Below are 18,398 nucleotides of genomic sequence, written 5' to 3'. Positions count from 1 at the left end.
GTGAAAATGTGTCATCTGGGAGGTCTGGTACTATTTGCTCACCATCTGACTGTCTTTTCGTCTTTTCATTAGTATCATAGAATAGTTAGGGTTGGAAAGGACCTTAAGATCATCTAGTTCCAACCCCCCTGCCATGGGCAGGGACACCTCACACTAAACCATGTCACCCAAGGCCTCATCCAACCTGGCCTTGAACACCGCCAAGGATGGAGCACTCACAGTCTCCCTGGGCAACCCATTCCAGTGCCTCACCACCCTCACAGTAAAGAATTTCTTCCCTATATCCAATCTAAACTTTCCCTGTTTAAGTTTGAACCCGTTACCCCTTGTCCTGTCACTACAGTCCCTGATGAAGAGCCCCTCTCCAGCATCCTTATAGGCCCCCTTCAGATACTGGAAGGCTGCTATGAGGTCTCCACGCAGCCTTCTCTTCTCCAGGCTGAACAGCCCCAACTTTCTCAGCCTGTCTTCATACGGGAGGTGCTCCAGTCCCCTGATCATCCTCGTGGCCCTCCTCTGGACTTGTTCCAACAGTTCCATGTCCTTTTTATGTGGAGGACACCACAACTGCACACAATACTCCAAGTGAGGTCTCACGAGAGCAGAGTAGAGGGGCAGGATCACCTCCTTCGACCTGCTGGTCACGCTCCTTTTGATGCAGCCAAAAGGATAGATAAAATTAGATAAAAAATTAGATAAAACTCAATAATTTCCAGTCAGTTGGTATGTTATAATCATTACTTCCTGCATTGATCTCAATTATTTTTATTTTGTTTTCTTCCTCATGCCAGCTGCATCCATCTGTGAACTCTTATTGCTTAGTGTGCAGATCAGTGACTGCAGCTTTTTTATTTGCTACATATGCCTACAGAGCCTAGGGAAAAAATGATGCAGTCTTTACATGCTACAGCTGTGCAAATAGTAGATCACAGAGGCATTGTTTTCCTGGTGGAATCCCACCTGGCATACCATCATCTTCTACACGTTCTGGTCTTCAAGTTTTATTTTTCCAGTTAGGTTTTTTTGTGTCCTGAAGGCTTGCAGATTTGTATTGGCTTAGGATCACATCAAACTCTCTGTAACTGTAGGAAGGTATAATATTTGATACATTGTAGTCTGATTTAAAAGATTATTTTCACCTTTTAGTGGCTGTCTTACTTATTTCTAAATTCCCTTGGAAATCTTGTCTAAAGAAAAGTTGGGCTTAGAAGCTTGTCCCTGCTTAGCAGTTAGTTTAGACATCTTCTCTGCTGGTGTCTTAATCACTGTCATTACTTTGGTTATTTGGTGAAGAATTGCTCTGAGATAAATTTATGTATTAGGATCTTAGGCAGGCAAATTGTGCACATTCTTTGCAATATGTATTTCTTGATGTTGCTTACTGTTTTGAGGTCTGCAAACTAACCAGTTATCTTGTAGGCTATTTCTAACATACTTAAAAATCTTAGATATTTTTATATATTTAACTATTTATTCTTCAAATACTATTCAATCTTCCTAGATTTTATTTTACATTTTATCTTTGTAGGTTAGGCCCCTATTTACTGGTATCACTAAAATCAGATTTCTGAGTGATGAAGGATATTTTTTTCTTAAATAATCTTATTTCTTGCTAATTAATACTTTTTATTGCTACTCTGCTTAACTTTTATTTAAATGTCTATTTTTTTTACCATCTGTCGCTAGTTTCCATGCCAACTCTCATGCTTTTAGTTGAATCATTTTTACTCTGCTTTTGACTAGCTGTATAACCTTCTTAAAAGCCACCTCCTTAAAAAGTGGCAAATTATACATGATCTTCCTTTTAAGTTCTTCACCATAAGTGATGGTGGCTGAAGGCTGGATGCTGACTGATAGCTGCCACAGTCCAAGAAGCACCTCAGAGATACCAGTGAAATGCTATATTCCGAGAGACAAATCAGGGCAAAGGCATTGCCACTCACAACACAGATTAGCAACATTTGTGAAAAAAGTTTGATTGGCTCTAGTTTCTCAACATCAAACAGGACTGTAATAATGATCAGTTTGTGAAAATCAACATCAAAAAGCTTCCAAATGTCACAAGAGCTGTATAATTATCTCATTAGATTTCATTACTTCTGATTATATTTAACACTGTACATTCAGGACAATTTTCCTGAGTTAGAGGCTCCTGATATGACAGAGAGAGAGAACTTGTGATTCTCTTTCGTGATCTTCAATTCTCAAGGATTTTCTTTCATGAGACCACATGGACTTGTTTAGAAGTGAAGCTCCTCCTTTATAAACAGATATGCTGTACAACTGATAGACCTTGTTGTACAAAGTTGTTCAACAACCTTGGTTTACTTAGCCATGGTCCTTAATTTCTCCAGCATTTAACTCCATGATCCCAAACTTCTTATTTTATAACACAGCACTACTTTCCACCCTATTTTGTAACAGATGAACACTTAAATTATTGATATTGTTTGGCCAGATTTTATGTATAAAACCTGGCAGTTTCTTAGTTTAGTCTAGCTGTTATCCATGCTCCTGATTATCCATGTTCCTGATTTAAGTAAATATTTTCTAGTTTGGGTAGTGTATTGTTCCTGTGGCATGGTTTTTAGGAAATGGTATAATCTATCAATTTCATATAGCTGTTCCTTTTTCCAGACAAAGTTTTATGTTTCCTTTTAAATCCTCCCTCTTTTCACCTCTCTTTTAGGGTGTTACTAGTAACTACACCACTTCCTATGTCAAGAAAGCCGCTAAAGTATGTGTACATTAACTAAACCTAGCTTATGAACTCTGAAGTATTAGGAGATTAAAAGTAGTAACTCATGTGGACAACTGCATCTTTATACCTGATCTCTCACTGACATTTAAGAGAGCAGAAATCTCCCTTTATATACAGAAATTTAGATATATAATGCACATATACATACATTCATACATAGATACACGTACAATTATAAAAACAGATTTAATATCTCATATCCAGAAAGAAGACTGAAGGGGAGAAAAGCTCCTGTCAGGTGTCTAAGTATGCTTCTCTGAATCAAGGCAACAGGTGAAAATGAGCCACAGAGACAAAGAGAAATGGAAGTAACGAGGTCAAATGTGTCCTATAAATCTGCAGGTCTTTCTACTTTAGGCCTTTGGAAAAACACAACATGAAAATAACATGAGAGAAACAAGAAGAGACCTTTTATTAAGTTCTTCTATTATTTAAGCTTGTGTGGCTGCAAGCTGTTTGTGTGTGTTTTTTTCATTTACTTTCAGTAGTCAGATTGTTCTTTTTTCATGACCTAAAGCAAAAGCGACATCAGCCTGGGCAGTTAAAAAAAAAACACCTCTGTCATCAGGGACATAAGGATTCAGACACACACCATAATGCTGAATAAACAGGGCCAGAAGTTTCACATCTAGTCTAGCTCTTTCCAAAAGCTGTTGCTTTTCAAAGATAGAAAAGAAAGCTAATCTGTGGCCATCATCACAAGTTCTGCTACAGTTAAGTGAGTTTAAATTGGATTTAAAAACAAGTCTGGTGGAGGTATCCTTTGCTGTCTATGTATTTTACTATTTACTATATTAAACAATAGAAAACAATATTTTATTTTAATTTTTACACTGTTTTTCAGAATATATTTTAGGCCTATTAGAGATTTCTGTGCTTAACATTTGAAAATCAGAAATATACCGAATTGCTATAAAAGAGCTTCAACACAATGTAGATACCAGGATATGGTGGTCCCATTTTTGATCTGGGATGCGCACACAAGAATGAATTCAGCTGCAGCATTCACTTTGCAATACCAGTTTATACTTTCTTTCTTTCTTGTGTTTTCACTATGTGCATCCCTAAGATGGACTGAGATTTGATTAGCTTGTACACACTTGTCTTCTTTAAGGGTTAATTTTTCTGGCAAAGGAAAAACTTCTGTTTATGTTAGAAGAGGTCTTTTGAAGAACTGCATGAGGAACATCCTCATCTGTGCCAACTCTTATCTATCCTGACAGCTCTTTCATCTTCCTATCTTCCTTTATGGAGCATTCAGTTCTGAACATTCCTCATAAAGGAAGCAAATGCCTCCCGCTTTCAGTATGACTCTGCATTAACTTACTTGTTTTACTTCTTATAGAGGCAATTACTTCAGATTTGTTTGTTACTGTTTAACTAATTTATAACTGTAAGCTGATGGGTACATTAATAGCAACATTATAGTGTGTTTTGGTACTGCCCTGAAAGTGTGCAATAAGGCAGGTATGTATTTGTAATAAACAAACTGGATTTGATTTTCAGAGTCCTCAAATGATGGGATTCATGATATCCAGTAAAAACTTAGCTTGTTTTCAATGTGCAAAACAGACTTATGGAGTTGTTTCCTACTTATTTTTCTGAAATTCTCATTGGATTCTGGAGGGAATATCTTTAGGATATTATACTACACATAGACTAGATTTAAAGCTTAAAGGGAAACCTTAATTAGTTTTAAGCTCCCACATGACTTTATTGCAGGATTAGAGGTCCAAGTGCTCCTGTATTTTTTTGATAACTGTTCTTTACATCAGCGTGGTTCTCACACAGAACCACAGGCACAGCTTAGAAGACTCAGATAAGAAGTTGCCAGGAACTCCTCCTCCAGCATATGCCCTCTTTTTATACCCAGTAATCTTTCACCAGCTTTTACATATGCATCTTTTGCACATTTCTTCTCTCACACTGATAACTCTCCCTCTGACAACTTTAATCTTCCCTCCTCCTTCATTTTTGTCTGTTAAGATTTTTTTTCCTGTCTCCTACCTTCAACTCCCCTGTCTGTTCAACTCAGGAGGAAGGAGATCCAAGTTGCCTCCTCACCTGGCTCCTTTTTGTCATCTGTTTTTTCTGTCTCCCCACGAGAATAAAAAAGGGATCTGCAGGCTTGGTAATTGCTGTCCACTGGAACCAGTAAAGCACAGTCCACTGACAACTGGAGTAAGCCTGGAGAGAAAGCAAACACTAGTGGCTGATAACAGCATGAAGCTGTTGCTTTTGTTTACACAGACATTTTAAATAAATTAGTGTTCACAGTGGCCAGGGATCCATATAACCTTGCTGGACCCCAGACAGGGAATATATTCCTTCCTTCCCCAGCACCTAGCAGGTTCCAAACTACAAATGATCTTTGGGTGTCTGCATTTCTGGATGCTTCATATAAGGTAACCTAAGAAGGAGATGATCTTCAGAAGCTAACTCCTAGTCCTGACAAGCCTAGTTTTAGTAGCGCACCTCAAATTCGAATTGTAACACATCACCAATCGTATTTGCACATGAAAAAAAAAGCCCAGCTTGCCAGCAGTTACTTTAGATACACAGAAACAGGAAAGGATACTAAATGACCTACGAGAAGCCGCAAGTACAATTACCTCTTGCCCCAGCTAAGAGAAAAACAGACACAAGCAAACCTTTCTAGCCCTTTTTTAGGTAACTCTTCGTTCTTCACACGTAAAACTAAATTAGCTGCACATGTAATGCGGATTTCTACATATAGATTTAGCTGTATCCCTGTGTTCTATCTTTCTGCTGGAGCTGGCCTTTCTTTTTCTCAAGCCCTTCTTGGGAGTCAGCCTTCTGCACAGAGCTCATCCGAACTTTCTCCTAGCACTTTCCAGAAACCACCTGAACATTTCCTAACTCAGCATGATCGTACCTGAGGGTAAGCTGGCCCCATGGTTTCACCTCCCAATAAAAATCAGGCCTCCCAAAACTTCAGCACAGTGACAGAAAGTTTTCTGTGAGTTCAGAGTTCAATAGTTATATATATGCGCACACGTATCTATATAAAACCCCTCTTACAAGTCCCTCAAATGATTTCATGCTACCTCTGGATTTACTGTATCCTTGTGTTTTTCTTCAAGGTTTCACACTCATGGCAGTGGGACACCAACACTGTCCATCCAGATCTTGCCTTTTATTGCTCTGTGATAGAACAAGAGCTATTTTTAGTTTTGCTGAGAACATACACAAAAGAGCCCAAAACAAATGTTCTTCATACAGTTCTTATATGATGAAACAAATAAAAGTTTGGGCTGGTTTTTTTTGTTTGTTTGTTTGTTTTTTTGTTGTTGTTGGTTTGGGGGGTTTGTGTTTTTTGGTTTTTTGGCTTTTTTTTGGTTTTTTGGGGGTTTGTTTTGTTTTGAATGCCACTCTAATACAAGAAACAAACAGCATTTAATTTCATCCTCCACGATGTGGATCAATTAGTAATTGAATACTACAGATGTGAATATGCAGTGATGTCTCAGCTGTGGAATTTGAGATAAATGTCAGTAATAGTTTGTAATGTATTACACAGGCTCAGCTCTGCGTAATTTCACAAGGAACAATGGAGTGGAAAGCCTTATTCTATATTAAAAAAAATATATATATAAATAGTAATAACACAAACCCAATTTTGGCTATTTTCATATAGTCAACTCAAAGCCATTTGTGGACTCATCATGTCTATTAATTTCACTTGAAAAGAAAAATCCACCATAGTTTCAGAAGTGATGTTTATCACATAACAGGAATTACACAACCTGACTGTATCTAAACCTTCAGAGGGTCCTGCATGAACTGACAGAGGACTGGTAATAGCTAATGCTGACTACTAAGTGCTAACTTATTATGCCACATTTTTCATTGCACTGAAGTTTTGCAGTGCACCAGCTTCTTCAGCTCTCCAGGGAGTTCTAGCATCTCCTGTCTGATGGAACAAAGGACTGACCGTAGGGTCACTTCAAGCCTAAAAAAATGTAATTCAAACCCCAAAACAAAAAAAGGAAGAGCAAATGTTTTCTCTTTCTTCACTTCATGAACACTGCATACATAGTATAAAAGAAAAAACCCAAACCAAAATCAAATGCTTGTAATGCCAGGCCCTAATTCTTAGCTCCCTGCTGGATAATACCAGGAAGGGATTTTATTTTTTTTAAAAGAATCTGGCAATATAGTAGCACATGGTGCAAATCTTCCTCGCCTCCAAATAAAGAAGTCTAGATAAAGAGTCTCAGCTCACCATTCATTAAAAGAAATAAATAAAATAAGAAACAATTTAAAAAAGGGCAAGTAAGGGAACAAATGCCTTTTCTTAACATTTCAGTGCTCAGTTCCACAACCAGTTTATATATAGGGAGCTTCATTCCTGAAACCACATGAATGAGGCTCACAATCAGAGATTTAATGGGGAATACAATTGACTGGCTACTGTGAAAACAAGACAACTACTTACTTTGTGCAATGAACAAAGCTGAAGTTGTTCTACCACTTGCAAAGGCAATGGAGCATCTGCAGTTTGAATTTATATCCACAGAATCCTACGATTTTAGGAACTTTCTGCATCTGTTACAAACCAACAGGAGCTGCCAGATGTTCCACACTTTTCAAATCTAGTCCTTATTTAGTAGTCATAGAACCATGAATTCAGAAATGTGGGTTTTATGCGGCTGCTAAAAGGCAAAAATGGTCTGTGGATTCTGGCTATGAACACTTTTTTCAGTTTTCTAAGGTATACCTACACCCTCTTGTTTTACGCTTTACAGCTATGTGGTTTTTGAGGAAGTTTCTTAACTTTATGACTGAAGTAATCTAGCAAATTAATTTTAATTACTTTAATATCATGGTATAGTTTTATCTTTATTTACTGTGATGCCTTTACAAATCTTAATTTATTTAAATGTAATAATAATGAAAAATGTGATTTTCAAAGTTCACCTAAGTATTACATGAATACTGTTTTCCATCTTATGAACTAAGATTTCTTTATCCACAATAGGAACTGTTGGTGCTACTGTGCAGCTGCTGCCATGAATTTAGTTGCTGATTGTTGCACCACCTCCTTGATACCCCCTGAAGCAGCAGTTCAGAGGAAACTTATCATAGAATCATAGAATAGTTAGGGTTGGAAAGGACCTTAATACTTTTCAATATATTCAATACTTAAATACTTTTCAATATATGACTCTTAAAAGTGACTTACCTGAAGAGCTTATTCTTCTACTCTGATTAACTGTGCTGTGCTGTAAAAGAAACTAGCAAAAAGTAGAACTGGAGAGTAAGACATATATGACTGACAAACAAAGAGGTGTAAGTGTATAGGCACTGGTGATCTTGTCCAGTTGAGACAGGTAAGCTGATGTGCTGCTGAGAAAACCATGAAATTTACTTGCACTGGGCTATCCTAAAACATATATAACCTATAGGATCATGAAAAAATATACAATCAGAATGGGATATTCAGATTAATGAAAAGCAAGTCTGACATTTAGAGTATTCAAACTCCATTTGCTTCTGTGTTCTCAGCAATCTGGGAAAAAGCCTGATATGAAAAAAAGAGTAGGTGAGTTCAGCTGACGGTACAGAAAATCTGGAATTACACTACAATGCTGCTTATGTATTATATTATTATATATAATTACATAATTATAATTATATATTATAAGCAGTAATTCAAACTTTTGTTTTCAAATTAAAGGATGAAGTGGACATAACTGTTTCATTCATTTCATAGTATTTTTCTGTAATCTCAGTGCTAGTTTATCTGGTAGTGCAGTATTTTATTATGACTTCTGCATCTGGAAAGTACACACATTTTAAAGAAAGGTAAAACAAAAGGCACAACTACAGTCATTCAAAGTTGTTTGTTTTAAGGTACAGGATTCCAATTTCACTAAAAGGAAGGACTACTTTAATTCCCTGTGTACTGAGACCTTGTCTCCAACTACACTTTCATAGATATACCCTAATAAATTTAAAGAACCAAACATCAGTAGAAGTAATCTTACAATAGAGACCAGTTCTCTACTACTGAAATTGGCATTTTCCTGATGTGGAGGAAAAAAAAAATAAAATAATTTTGTCCACATACAAAGTCAAACATGTAAAAGTAAGTCTGAGTGGAGTAAACATTGTCTTTTTTTATTCAGTACCAGTTGTAGCGGTCTCTTGAAGGTAGATCATAATGTTCTCCCTCTTGCTCTTCAGGTCCATAATCTAATGGCAGACCGTAATTGTAATCAACTGTTACAACTGGTAATCTTTTGCTTTGTCCCATCTCTCTGATAGTTTCATCTTGAAAAGGTTTTCTTGCATAATCTATTGAACTATCTTCTTGGTGTACAGATGAAGATGGATGCATTGTTCGTGAAGAATATGGTGCAAATCTGTTTTTTCCTCTATTAAATTCATCTGAGGGATGCATTCTCCTATTGTCTTCAGGACAACTTGGTCGATTACTGTAAGAAAAACACATATGAACAATGAAAACCTTAGAAATAGACCAGTTGATTTACTGTTGGTGGCCACCATTAGAAATTAAACTAGCGTAACCTTGAAAGAACAATTCAGACTCTTATTGTTGTTTTTACCCACAAATGAAAATCCTCTCTACTGGATGTTGCAAATTTGTTTATATTAATTTTTCAATTCTAGTGATTAAAATTACAGCTTTTTATAGTAAGTAACTCTAATAGAAGATGGTTTTTTTCCAAGTGCTGTTTCTATTCCCTGTTTACTGAGGATTTATTTACCTAGGGGCTATTTTTGTTCCTAAGCCCATGTTTTCCTTTTTGTGAATAATATGCAACAGTAGCTCTCTAGTACATAGTCTCAACAGGCAATAATATACTTTGGATTTACAGCTCCAAATATTTTAAATATTAATTCTTCTGCAATTGGAGAATCACTCTCCTACAAAATACATATGGAAGAATCTACAAATGCATATACAATATATACACACCTTTTGGTTTGGATTCTCTTTATTCTCAAGTATCTTGCTTTGTAAAATAAGTGGTTTATAAAGCCAATTCAGAACAATCTTTGTAATTCTAGACTCTTCTCCCCCACTGAATCATAGATTAATTTAAGCCTGGAAAGGATCTCTGGAAGTACCTAGGGCCACCTGCTCATTAAAAGAGTTTGTGCAGGGGCCATATCTGGCTGAGTTCTGAGTATCTTAAAAGGATACAATGTGGTGATTTCACAGCTGCTCTGGGCAACCTGTTCCAGTGTCTGACCTTCCTCACAGCAAAACTCATTAGTTTGCTGTAGACAGCACTGAAGATTTAAATACAGCATCTGTATTTTGCTTTTTTGCTTAGTGACAACAGCTTTTCATCTTTTGTACCTGAACTGTGCTTGTGATGCCAATGACTTACATCAGGGGTTCTCAAACCATTTAATAATCAGACTCAATATAGACAAACCAGAAATCAGCCATGTTATTTGCTCTGTGTTCAGATGCAATGGTTTAAGCTGCATTTAAGCAAAAGTATTAAGATCCATTTTTACACTGTGCAGTTAATTTGTATTTTATATTTCTGAAAAATGGGGGGGTGGGAGTATAAAGATAAGTCAGAAAACAACGTACGAAATCTGATATTTACCTATAACTTCTGTTAAAGTCATCATTATCAGACCCATAATCTCTGTGAAGTGAAGGAGATGAGGAGAAATGAGGTTCTGGTACATTTTCATGGGAAGAAAAAGATTGACTTCTGCAATTAACCAAAAGAATTGGATGTTAAGAAGAGTACCAACAATTGTAAACTTTGAAAATATGTGTTTATCAAATAAAAATATTTTTACTTTTAATTACAATCTACTTCAAAATCAGAAATACTTTCTGAAATATTAAAAATATTGTGAAATATTATAGAATCATAGAATAGTTAGGGTTGGAAAGGACCTTAAGATCATCTAGTTCCAACCCCCCCGCCACAGGCAGGGACACCTCACACTAAACCGTATCACCCAAGGCCTCATCCAACCTGGCCTTGAACACCGCCAAGGATGGAGCACTCACAGTCTCCCTGGGCAACCCATTCCAGTACCTCACCACCCTCACAGTAAAGAATTTCTTCCTTATATCCAATCTAAACTTCCCCTGTTTAAGTTTGAACCCGTTACCCCTTGTCCTGTCACTACAGTCCCTGATGAATAGTCCCTCCCCAGCATCCTTATAGGCCCCCTTCAGATACTGAAAGGCTGCTATGAGGTCTCCACGCAGCTTCTCTTCTCCAGGCTGAACAGCCCCAACTTTCTCAGCCTGTCTTCATACGGGAGGTGCTCCAGTCCCCTGATCATCCTCGTGGCCCTCCTCTGGACTTGTTCCAACAGTTCCATGTCCTTTTTATGTTGAGGACACCAGAACTGCACACAGTACTCCCAAGCGAGGTCTCACGAGAGCAGAGTAGAGGGGCAGGATCACCTCCTTCGACCTGCTGGTCATGCTAATGTCAGAGTCCAATAGGTTTACTAATAAGTGATATATGTTTTGGGAAAATATAATGCAAGTTCAGAAGCAAAGGGATTTCTAACAAATTATTAACTAATAGAATAAACAAATGCAAATCAAACTTCCTTGTTGCATTACTGTTTATTGCTGTTTGGCCAAGGGCATAAATAAAATTTCATATCCTCTTCTGTCTTGAGGATTGCTTTCTAAATATAAGTTTCTATAAAAAAGCAAAGTAGGACAGAGTTTTGTTTCAAGCTGACTCTTTAAAGATAAAGGAAATACATAAGCTTTAAAGAAGCAGAACCTTCTAATTTAGGAAACACTGGCTTTCAAAGATGCAACACTCCACTCTTTCCATATATCAAAATAAAGAGTTAATTAACTGATCATTTATATATGATTTTAAAAGGATGAGTAATTGTTTTCAATTTTTTTTTTTAATGAATTAATTTGACATTTAATTTAGAAGTGCTGATGTTTACATTTTTAGTCTCTAATTGTGGTCTTACAGCTCAATGATGCTTTACCTGTCGGAACACCATTCACGTGGCAAGTCATTGTGACCCAGATGATCATGAGAAAGTCTTGGCCTTTGTCCATGCCCTTTATTACCATAATTGAAATCTTTTAACTGAGTCTGTTCCTGTATGTCATCATAAGGCTGATGGTCATGAAAAGGTCTTCGCCTTTGTCCAGGACCTTTACTATGATAATCTTTTAGTTGCATCTCTGTTTTTAAGTCATTGCGAGGCTGGTGATCATTGAAATGCCTCAACCTCTGTCCATGACTCCTGTTAGCAAATTCAAAATCTCCCAATTGCATCTGTGGCTGTAAGTCATCATGTGACTGATAGTCATGGAAAGATCTTGGTCTTTGGCCAGGACCTTTGTTAACACAGTCAAACTCTTTCATCAGCATCTGAGTCTGAAATTCATCACGAGATTCATGGTCTTGGAATGGTCTTCGTCTCTGGCCACGGGCCCTGCTACCAAAATCAAAATCCTTTGACTGCCTGTCTTCCTGCAACTCCTTATGAGATGGATGGTCAGGAAAAGATCTCTGCCTTTGTCCACGACCTCTGTTAAATTCAGTGTCCCTTGATTGTCTCTCTGCCTGTAAATTATCATGAAACTGGTGTCCATGAAAGGGTCTCAACCTTTGTGCAGGTCCCTTGTTACTGAAGTCCGGGTCCTTCAGCTGAATGTCTTCGTCATAATCATCATAAAACTGGTGATCAGGAAAGGATCTTTGCCTCTGTCCTGGTCCCCTATTGTAGTCCCAATTTCTCATCTGCATTGGTGCTCTTAAGTCATCCTGAGTCTGAGGGTCATGAAATGGTCTTCGTCTTTGTCCAGGTCCCTTATTAATGAAATCAAAATCTCTCAACTGTATCTGTCCTTGCAAATCATCTTGAGAGTGGTCATCATAAATTCTTAACCTTTTCCCAGACCTGTAAAGAAGTTTTTGTCTTAAATAGAACATGGTAGCTACAAGTCATTAATGAAAACTTTTTTTTAACCAAGAACTGATACAAAGACATTGTGAATGTATCAAAGCTACTAAAAATCCAAGTAAGAAAGATTATAAAACTTTAAATGTCACAGTAGAAGCTGTGACAAACATTCAATTGTAATTCTATAGTCCTTGTTTAACAGGCAAAAACAGTGATTCCAAATAAATAAAATATAATTGCAGATTACTGTAAAATAAAAAAGGGCAGGCAAAGTAAACTCTAATTTTTTCCAAGTGAACTAATTACTTGCAGACTTCTAATAGAGCACATTCCCTTTTTTCCCCCCTCATCTTTTCATTGTTTAACCAAATTCTATAAATTTATTTTGCATCACTAGGTTATATTTATAAAATCTTTCAAAATTTAGAATATCTCTAGTGTTTTTACAAAGAAACAATTATTATTTTCCCCTATGCGATTGTTTTGGCTTTTCATTCCATGTTTCATCCTATTACCCCTGAAAATCTTCATTTGGGAACCGTTCTACAGGTCCTTCCATTGCATGTGGTGGGGGAATAATATCTTCATCTGAATCCCAGACATCCATTCCAAGGTTACTAAGAAGAATGAATACATCTCACATAAGCTTCCTTTTTAAACTATGAGTGAGAAAAAATGCAAAACCCCACATAAAATTCTACAGTTCAAAATGACAGAAATATTTGCATATTAAATTAAATTTACACATTCATAACTTAGCAAATTTTAGTCTTGTAAATGTATCTGGGGAAGGGCTGCAAGGAAAGCAAATAGAATATCTAAGCTTCTTAAGCTTAGAAAAACATCCTAAGGGATTTGAGACAAGCACCATACCTATTAAAAAAATCTGACAGGGGACTAACTTAATCATGCACAGACTATGAAACTATGGTAGCAGTAAAACAAAGGGCATTCACTTAACACTAAAAAGATGCAAGTCAGTTTTTTAAGTTTAAAATCAATTTACTGCTACAAGATATCACTGGTACAAATAACTTCGGAAAATGTAAAGGTTAGATATTCTTAGGTGAATATGATAAGAGTAAAATTCTTAAACACCAGGGATACACTACTATGAACAGGAGTTTCAGAACAATTTTCCACTTTCCCATACTTTTTTATTACTAAAATTGTTGTACTTGTTAATCTTTTTTTATTTTTTTTAATATCTGGCTCTACCATACCAACAACAGCAGGCAGATCATATAACTCTTAAAGGTATCTTTGCAGCAGCTCCTTTCAGCTTATAATGAGAATACAGACTTGATACACTTGTCAGAGTATGACAGAAGTAAACCAATGCTCAGTAGTAGTTGTCAGATTAGAAAAATCTTTGAAACCATATAAATTCAAAAGGTGAATGAAGTACACTGCGCTTCATGTAATTCCTATCTGAAGTCTTGTATGTGTAGTTGCATATTAAAGGTTTAAGGTTAATTTTGGCTTATGACTGGAAGTGAACTTTTAAAAATACGAGCAGACATACTGGAAATGTTAAGCATACAACTAAAAGCTTTTGTTGTGTTTACCTTCTCATTGGTTGTGTTCTGAGATCTGTGAGATACACAAGACCATCCATACGATGACCTCTAGCATCACCAAAAGCTAAGGAAAAACAGATACAAGTCTAATGAAATGTGCTCAGGCTGCCTTTCATAAAAATATGAAAGGCAGATTTCTGTTCACCATGAGATAATGAATTTCAAGCAATTCAAACTTGATACTAATACTACAGCAAGCTGACATCACAATAGCAATATTTTTTAACAACTGAAACTAGCAGTGGTAGCAACCTATGAGTCAAAACCCTTCAAAGCAAAAGAAAAAAATATATGAAGTAGCTGAAATATATTCCCACTATGCTGTCAATTTGCTAATGCTCAAGTCTTGTGTCAAAGAGAATCAACAGTCAAATAAAATCTTCTATGGAAGACAGCACATGAAGTATCTCTAAAGTTACTAATACAGAATTGTAGTATTTATGAATACAATTGTAGAAACTGTGAATTACACATGTACCTTAGTTCAAACTGTATAAATACCTTGAATCGCTGCCTCTGGATCCCAGCCTTCAACATCTATAAGATACCTGAAGAAAAATATGATTATATTATCGTCCCAAAGGGATTACAGATTAATATAAAGACACTATCTTTTGTGAACAACAATTTCTGTCTTTATACACTTACCTACATATAAGGTAGCCAGTTCTATTAATTCCATTAGTACAGTGAACGCCGATGAGTTTCTCTATCAAAAAGGAAAATAGTCTTTAATAAGTGAAATTACTAAAAAATTAGTGAAAGGCAAAAAAACCTTGGTACTTTTCTATGAAAATTATACTGTCATGCCTGTAAAACAACAGACACATCCAGACTGTGTTCTCTTCATGCTGGATCTCTAGCAGCAGTTAGCTCAGTACTTCCAAACCTGTGAAGACTGAGATTAACTCTGAAGATCGTAGGGAAAAAGGAAGAGGAATGATGACAGGTAAAGTGGCTGGCCTCAGCCAGAACTACAGTAACAGGAGAAAAATAATAACATGTTTTTTGAAAGCAAATCTAAATAAACAAATGCAGAATTGAGGAACTTAACTTACAGATTCTTTTAAAACCTACAAAAAGGAGAAAATACACATAATGCCTCTAGTGTCTAGGAGTATGAAATACATGGAGAAAAGAAGCACCAGTAACCTCTAAAGAAATCTTGTCTTTTTTGGAAAGGTTATGCTAATCAGCTAAAAGCTAAAAAGCAGAATCACTTACAATAGCAAGGGTGTTTCAAAGGAGGTATTTCCAACAGACATAGGGAAACGCTAACATGGTCACGCAAGACACTGATAAAATCTCATCCATACTATCTCATATAATTCTGCTTTCCCATATTTAATGAAAAATTAAAGTAAAAGTTAGATATATACTGGATGGGCTACTATGATGGTCACAAAAAATGTTTATGAGAAGGGATGTAGGAAGCTTGTCAGTCTGTAAAACCAGATCTGAGATACTGAATACAATAACTGGGATGGAGAACAACAATACTTAAGCTCAAAACTGTATTAATTGTAGTTAATAAATGTATATTAACTGAGAGTTTTAAGCTAGATTTTCAAAGAAAATCTTTAACTGTCGTAAGAACAAAGTTGTAGCAGGTACAAAGTACTGATAGTCTTCAAAACGTGAATTTAACAAATTCTTAAATGATATAAAATACAACTGCTTGCCACAGGACAGTTGTATTGACATATATGTCCTGGCAATTCAGACACTAAAAAACCCCAACTTCTCAAAAATCATTTGTAAGAAGAATCTTGAGGAATTATAATAGTAATCTAAAACAAGAGGACAAGTTACAATGACATAAAAATTAAAGTTCTTCCAACTCTGAAGTTACATAAACCCTTGCCAAAATGGTTTTGCTAGCTGCAACTGCAGGTCTTCATCCAGGAACAAGTTATTTCTGAGAACCAGAAATAATGAGATTCAAACACAGACTTGTTTGTTAGAGGAAAATCACTAGATCAAAACCAGAAGAAAACTCATAATCTCTAAGTAATTTCTCTAAACCAAAAAAAAATGCAAAGGAAGAACTTAGATGCTAACTTCCTGAGCAAGGACCAAGGCTTATCTTCTCATACTTTTCATTTTCCCAGCACTTCAAATTCAGGCTCTCATACCCAAGATTTAAGTCAGGTCTCCTTCACAAAACAGTTGATCACCCACAGCAAAACCACAGGTATGCTCTGCAGCAAAAACTCTATACACTTAGGCAGTTAATATCTCTACCTTCTCACAGAAAATGCCAAAGTAACCAGAGAAAATGGAATAAAAAGCTTGAAAGAATGGTCCTCCAGTATTCGATGGACAAACAGTTAAAATCAGCCTACAAAGAATCACTAGCAAAAAAAGTGAGAAGGTAAAAGCCACAAACAGGCTGTAGCAAAATGAATGCAAATTTATTTTAAAAGAAAGTGCCTTATACAGCAAGAACTGTACTACTGCATGGATACTAAGAGCACAGCCACACTGTGGAATCATTGATACTGACAGTAAAATGATTTTAAGAACTTCTAGGCTATGAAAGCAATAATGATTCATGAATCAAAATACTCCTACAGCAGACTAAACTGACTTAAATTCCTTACACATAGCAGTGTCTAGTGTCACCAGAGAAACCATGTGCTATTTAGAACATCCATAAAAGGCTGGCAGCTGCAACACTAAGCTGATGGTAGGCAGTTTGGGTCAGACAGATGAAAGCCTTGTTGCAGTTACTTGAATGTATATTCAAATCCTATTAGGAAGGTCATTTAAGTTACTAGTAATTTTTTAAAGGTATGTTTTGAATGCAAAAAAGACATGCAGTGGTTCACATAATTATGATGATAATAAAGTGGAAAGTGCTATGGAAAGTCTGATATACCTGGTGTCGCAAATTATCTATTGAAATTAATAACGGATAGAGTTAGCACTGAAATACAATTTATGGGGTTTTACAGCAGAAGATGCTGATATTTACCATTTCCTGCATTTTCCCATAGGAATTTTCTGACCCATTTTTTGAACTGAAGGATAGTAGCATTATCAGGGACTTCAAGTCCGACAGTGTAAAGCTTCTTATACTGCACACTTTTAGGTAAATCCTAGCAACAAGGAAAAAAAAAAAAAGATAAAAAATTATTTAAGTCTTGCATCAATGAAAAGCCTTAAGTGGTATCTAACATAATGTCAATATAAACCAGTAGTTCAAATCCTGAGTAGAAACTAACAACAATCTTAACACAATTCTATACAGATATATTCTCATAGACTACCATTTACATTTCCACTTTAAAGACCTGATCTTAAAAAACCTCCTGTTTTTACAGAAGACTTACTTATCCCTGCTAGTAAGGTAGAACATTAACTAAAACCGAGCAGATTCTTGTAATTCCATTCTAACCCATTTTACAGTTATAAGCAATATTTGTGTTTTCCACCCACAATCAGATATATACTCTCATATTCACCCCCTTAATGCTTACAGCCCATGTACATTCAAATATTAGCATGCAGTTACAGCACTGCTATTTATTCTGCTTTTCAATAGAAGGCTGATTAATCACAATTGTTTGGATTATACTGGTAAAAAATTTGAAATTGATTAAGTAGTTTAAAAATGTACACTTTGTTAGTGGATTCCATAGAAGATCAGTTAGAAAGAAGGAATAAGTAAGAATGTCTTTAAGATACAGACTGCAAGTCTTTTGCACCTTTTCTGTGATGCCTGACATTGAAGTTACCATAACACAAATAAGCCACAAATGCAATTACCTGGAGAAGTTATTTCCTCTGTGGTAAAACATTTAGTTTCTATTGGAGACACAAAATAAGACTAGATGGCTTACCTGTCTATTCCAATTCCAGGTAAGCAAACATGTAAATACTTCAAAATAAAGGCTGAAGTAACTATTTTATTTTGTTATTGTTTATATTACCTTAACTTCATAGTATCGTGTGGTATATGTTAAATCAATAATTAATCCAAGCTCCACATTTAGGGCTTTCATTGCAGCTATTAAGTCTTTTGGTGTAAATTTCTGGGTTGGGGTAAGCCTTTGGTTAATTGCCTACAAGGAAAATAGAAAATAATTATTTCCTTTTTAAATTCTAATGACAAGATATTTGTAATATTCAGC

The 18,398-nt window shown here is 36.0% G+C and overlaps 1 protein-coding gene across 1 annotated transcript in view; it reads right to left on the bottom strand.

The window, feature by feature from the left end:
* Positions 1–682: 682 nt before the first annotated feature.
* LOC308222357 (uncharacterized protein) overlaps positions 683–18,398 on the bottom strand; it is a 32,418-nt gene continuing 14,702 nt past the window's right edge. The window contains exons 5-13 of the mRNA XM_080620254.1: positions 18,198–18,329; positions 17,240–17,363; positions 14,911–14,971; positions 14,764–14,810; positions 14,251–14,326; positions 13,198–13,299; positions 11,756–12,697; positions 10,375–10,485; positions 683–9,222 (exon numbers count right to left, since the gene is read on the bottom strand). Coding sequence (XP_080476380.1) covers positions 8,910–9,222; positions 10,375–10,485; positions 11,756–12,697; positions 13,198–13,299; positions 14,251–14,326; positions 14,764–14,810; positions 14,911–14,971; positions 17,240–17,363; positions 18,198–18,329 — 1,908 coding nt within the window. The 3' untranslated portion in view covers positions 683–8,909. The remainder of the gene's footprint in view (positions 9,223–10,374; positions 10,486–11,755; positions 12,698–13,197; positions 13,300–14,250; positions 14,327–14,763; positions 14,811–14,910; positions 14,972–17,239; positions 17,364–18,197; positions 18,330–18,398) is intronic.

This window comes from Psittacula echo, assembly GCF_963264785.1.
Source record: "Psittacula echo genome assembly, chromosome: 6".
Taxonomy (NCBI): domain Eukaryota; kingdom Metazoa; phylum Chordata; class Aves; order Psittaciformes; family Psittacidae; genus Psittacula; species Psittacula echo.
The sequence above is the reverse complement of the archived record's forward strand: the minus strand, read 5'-3'. Positions and strand labels throughout refer to the sequence as shown.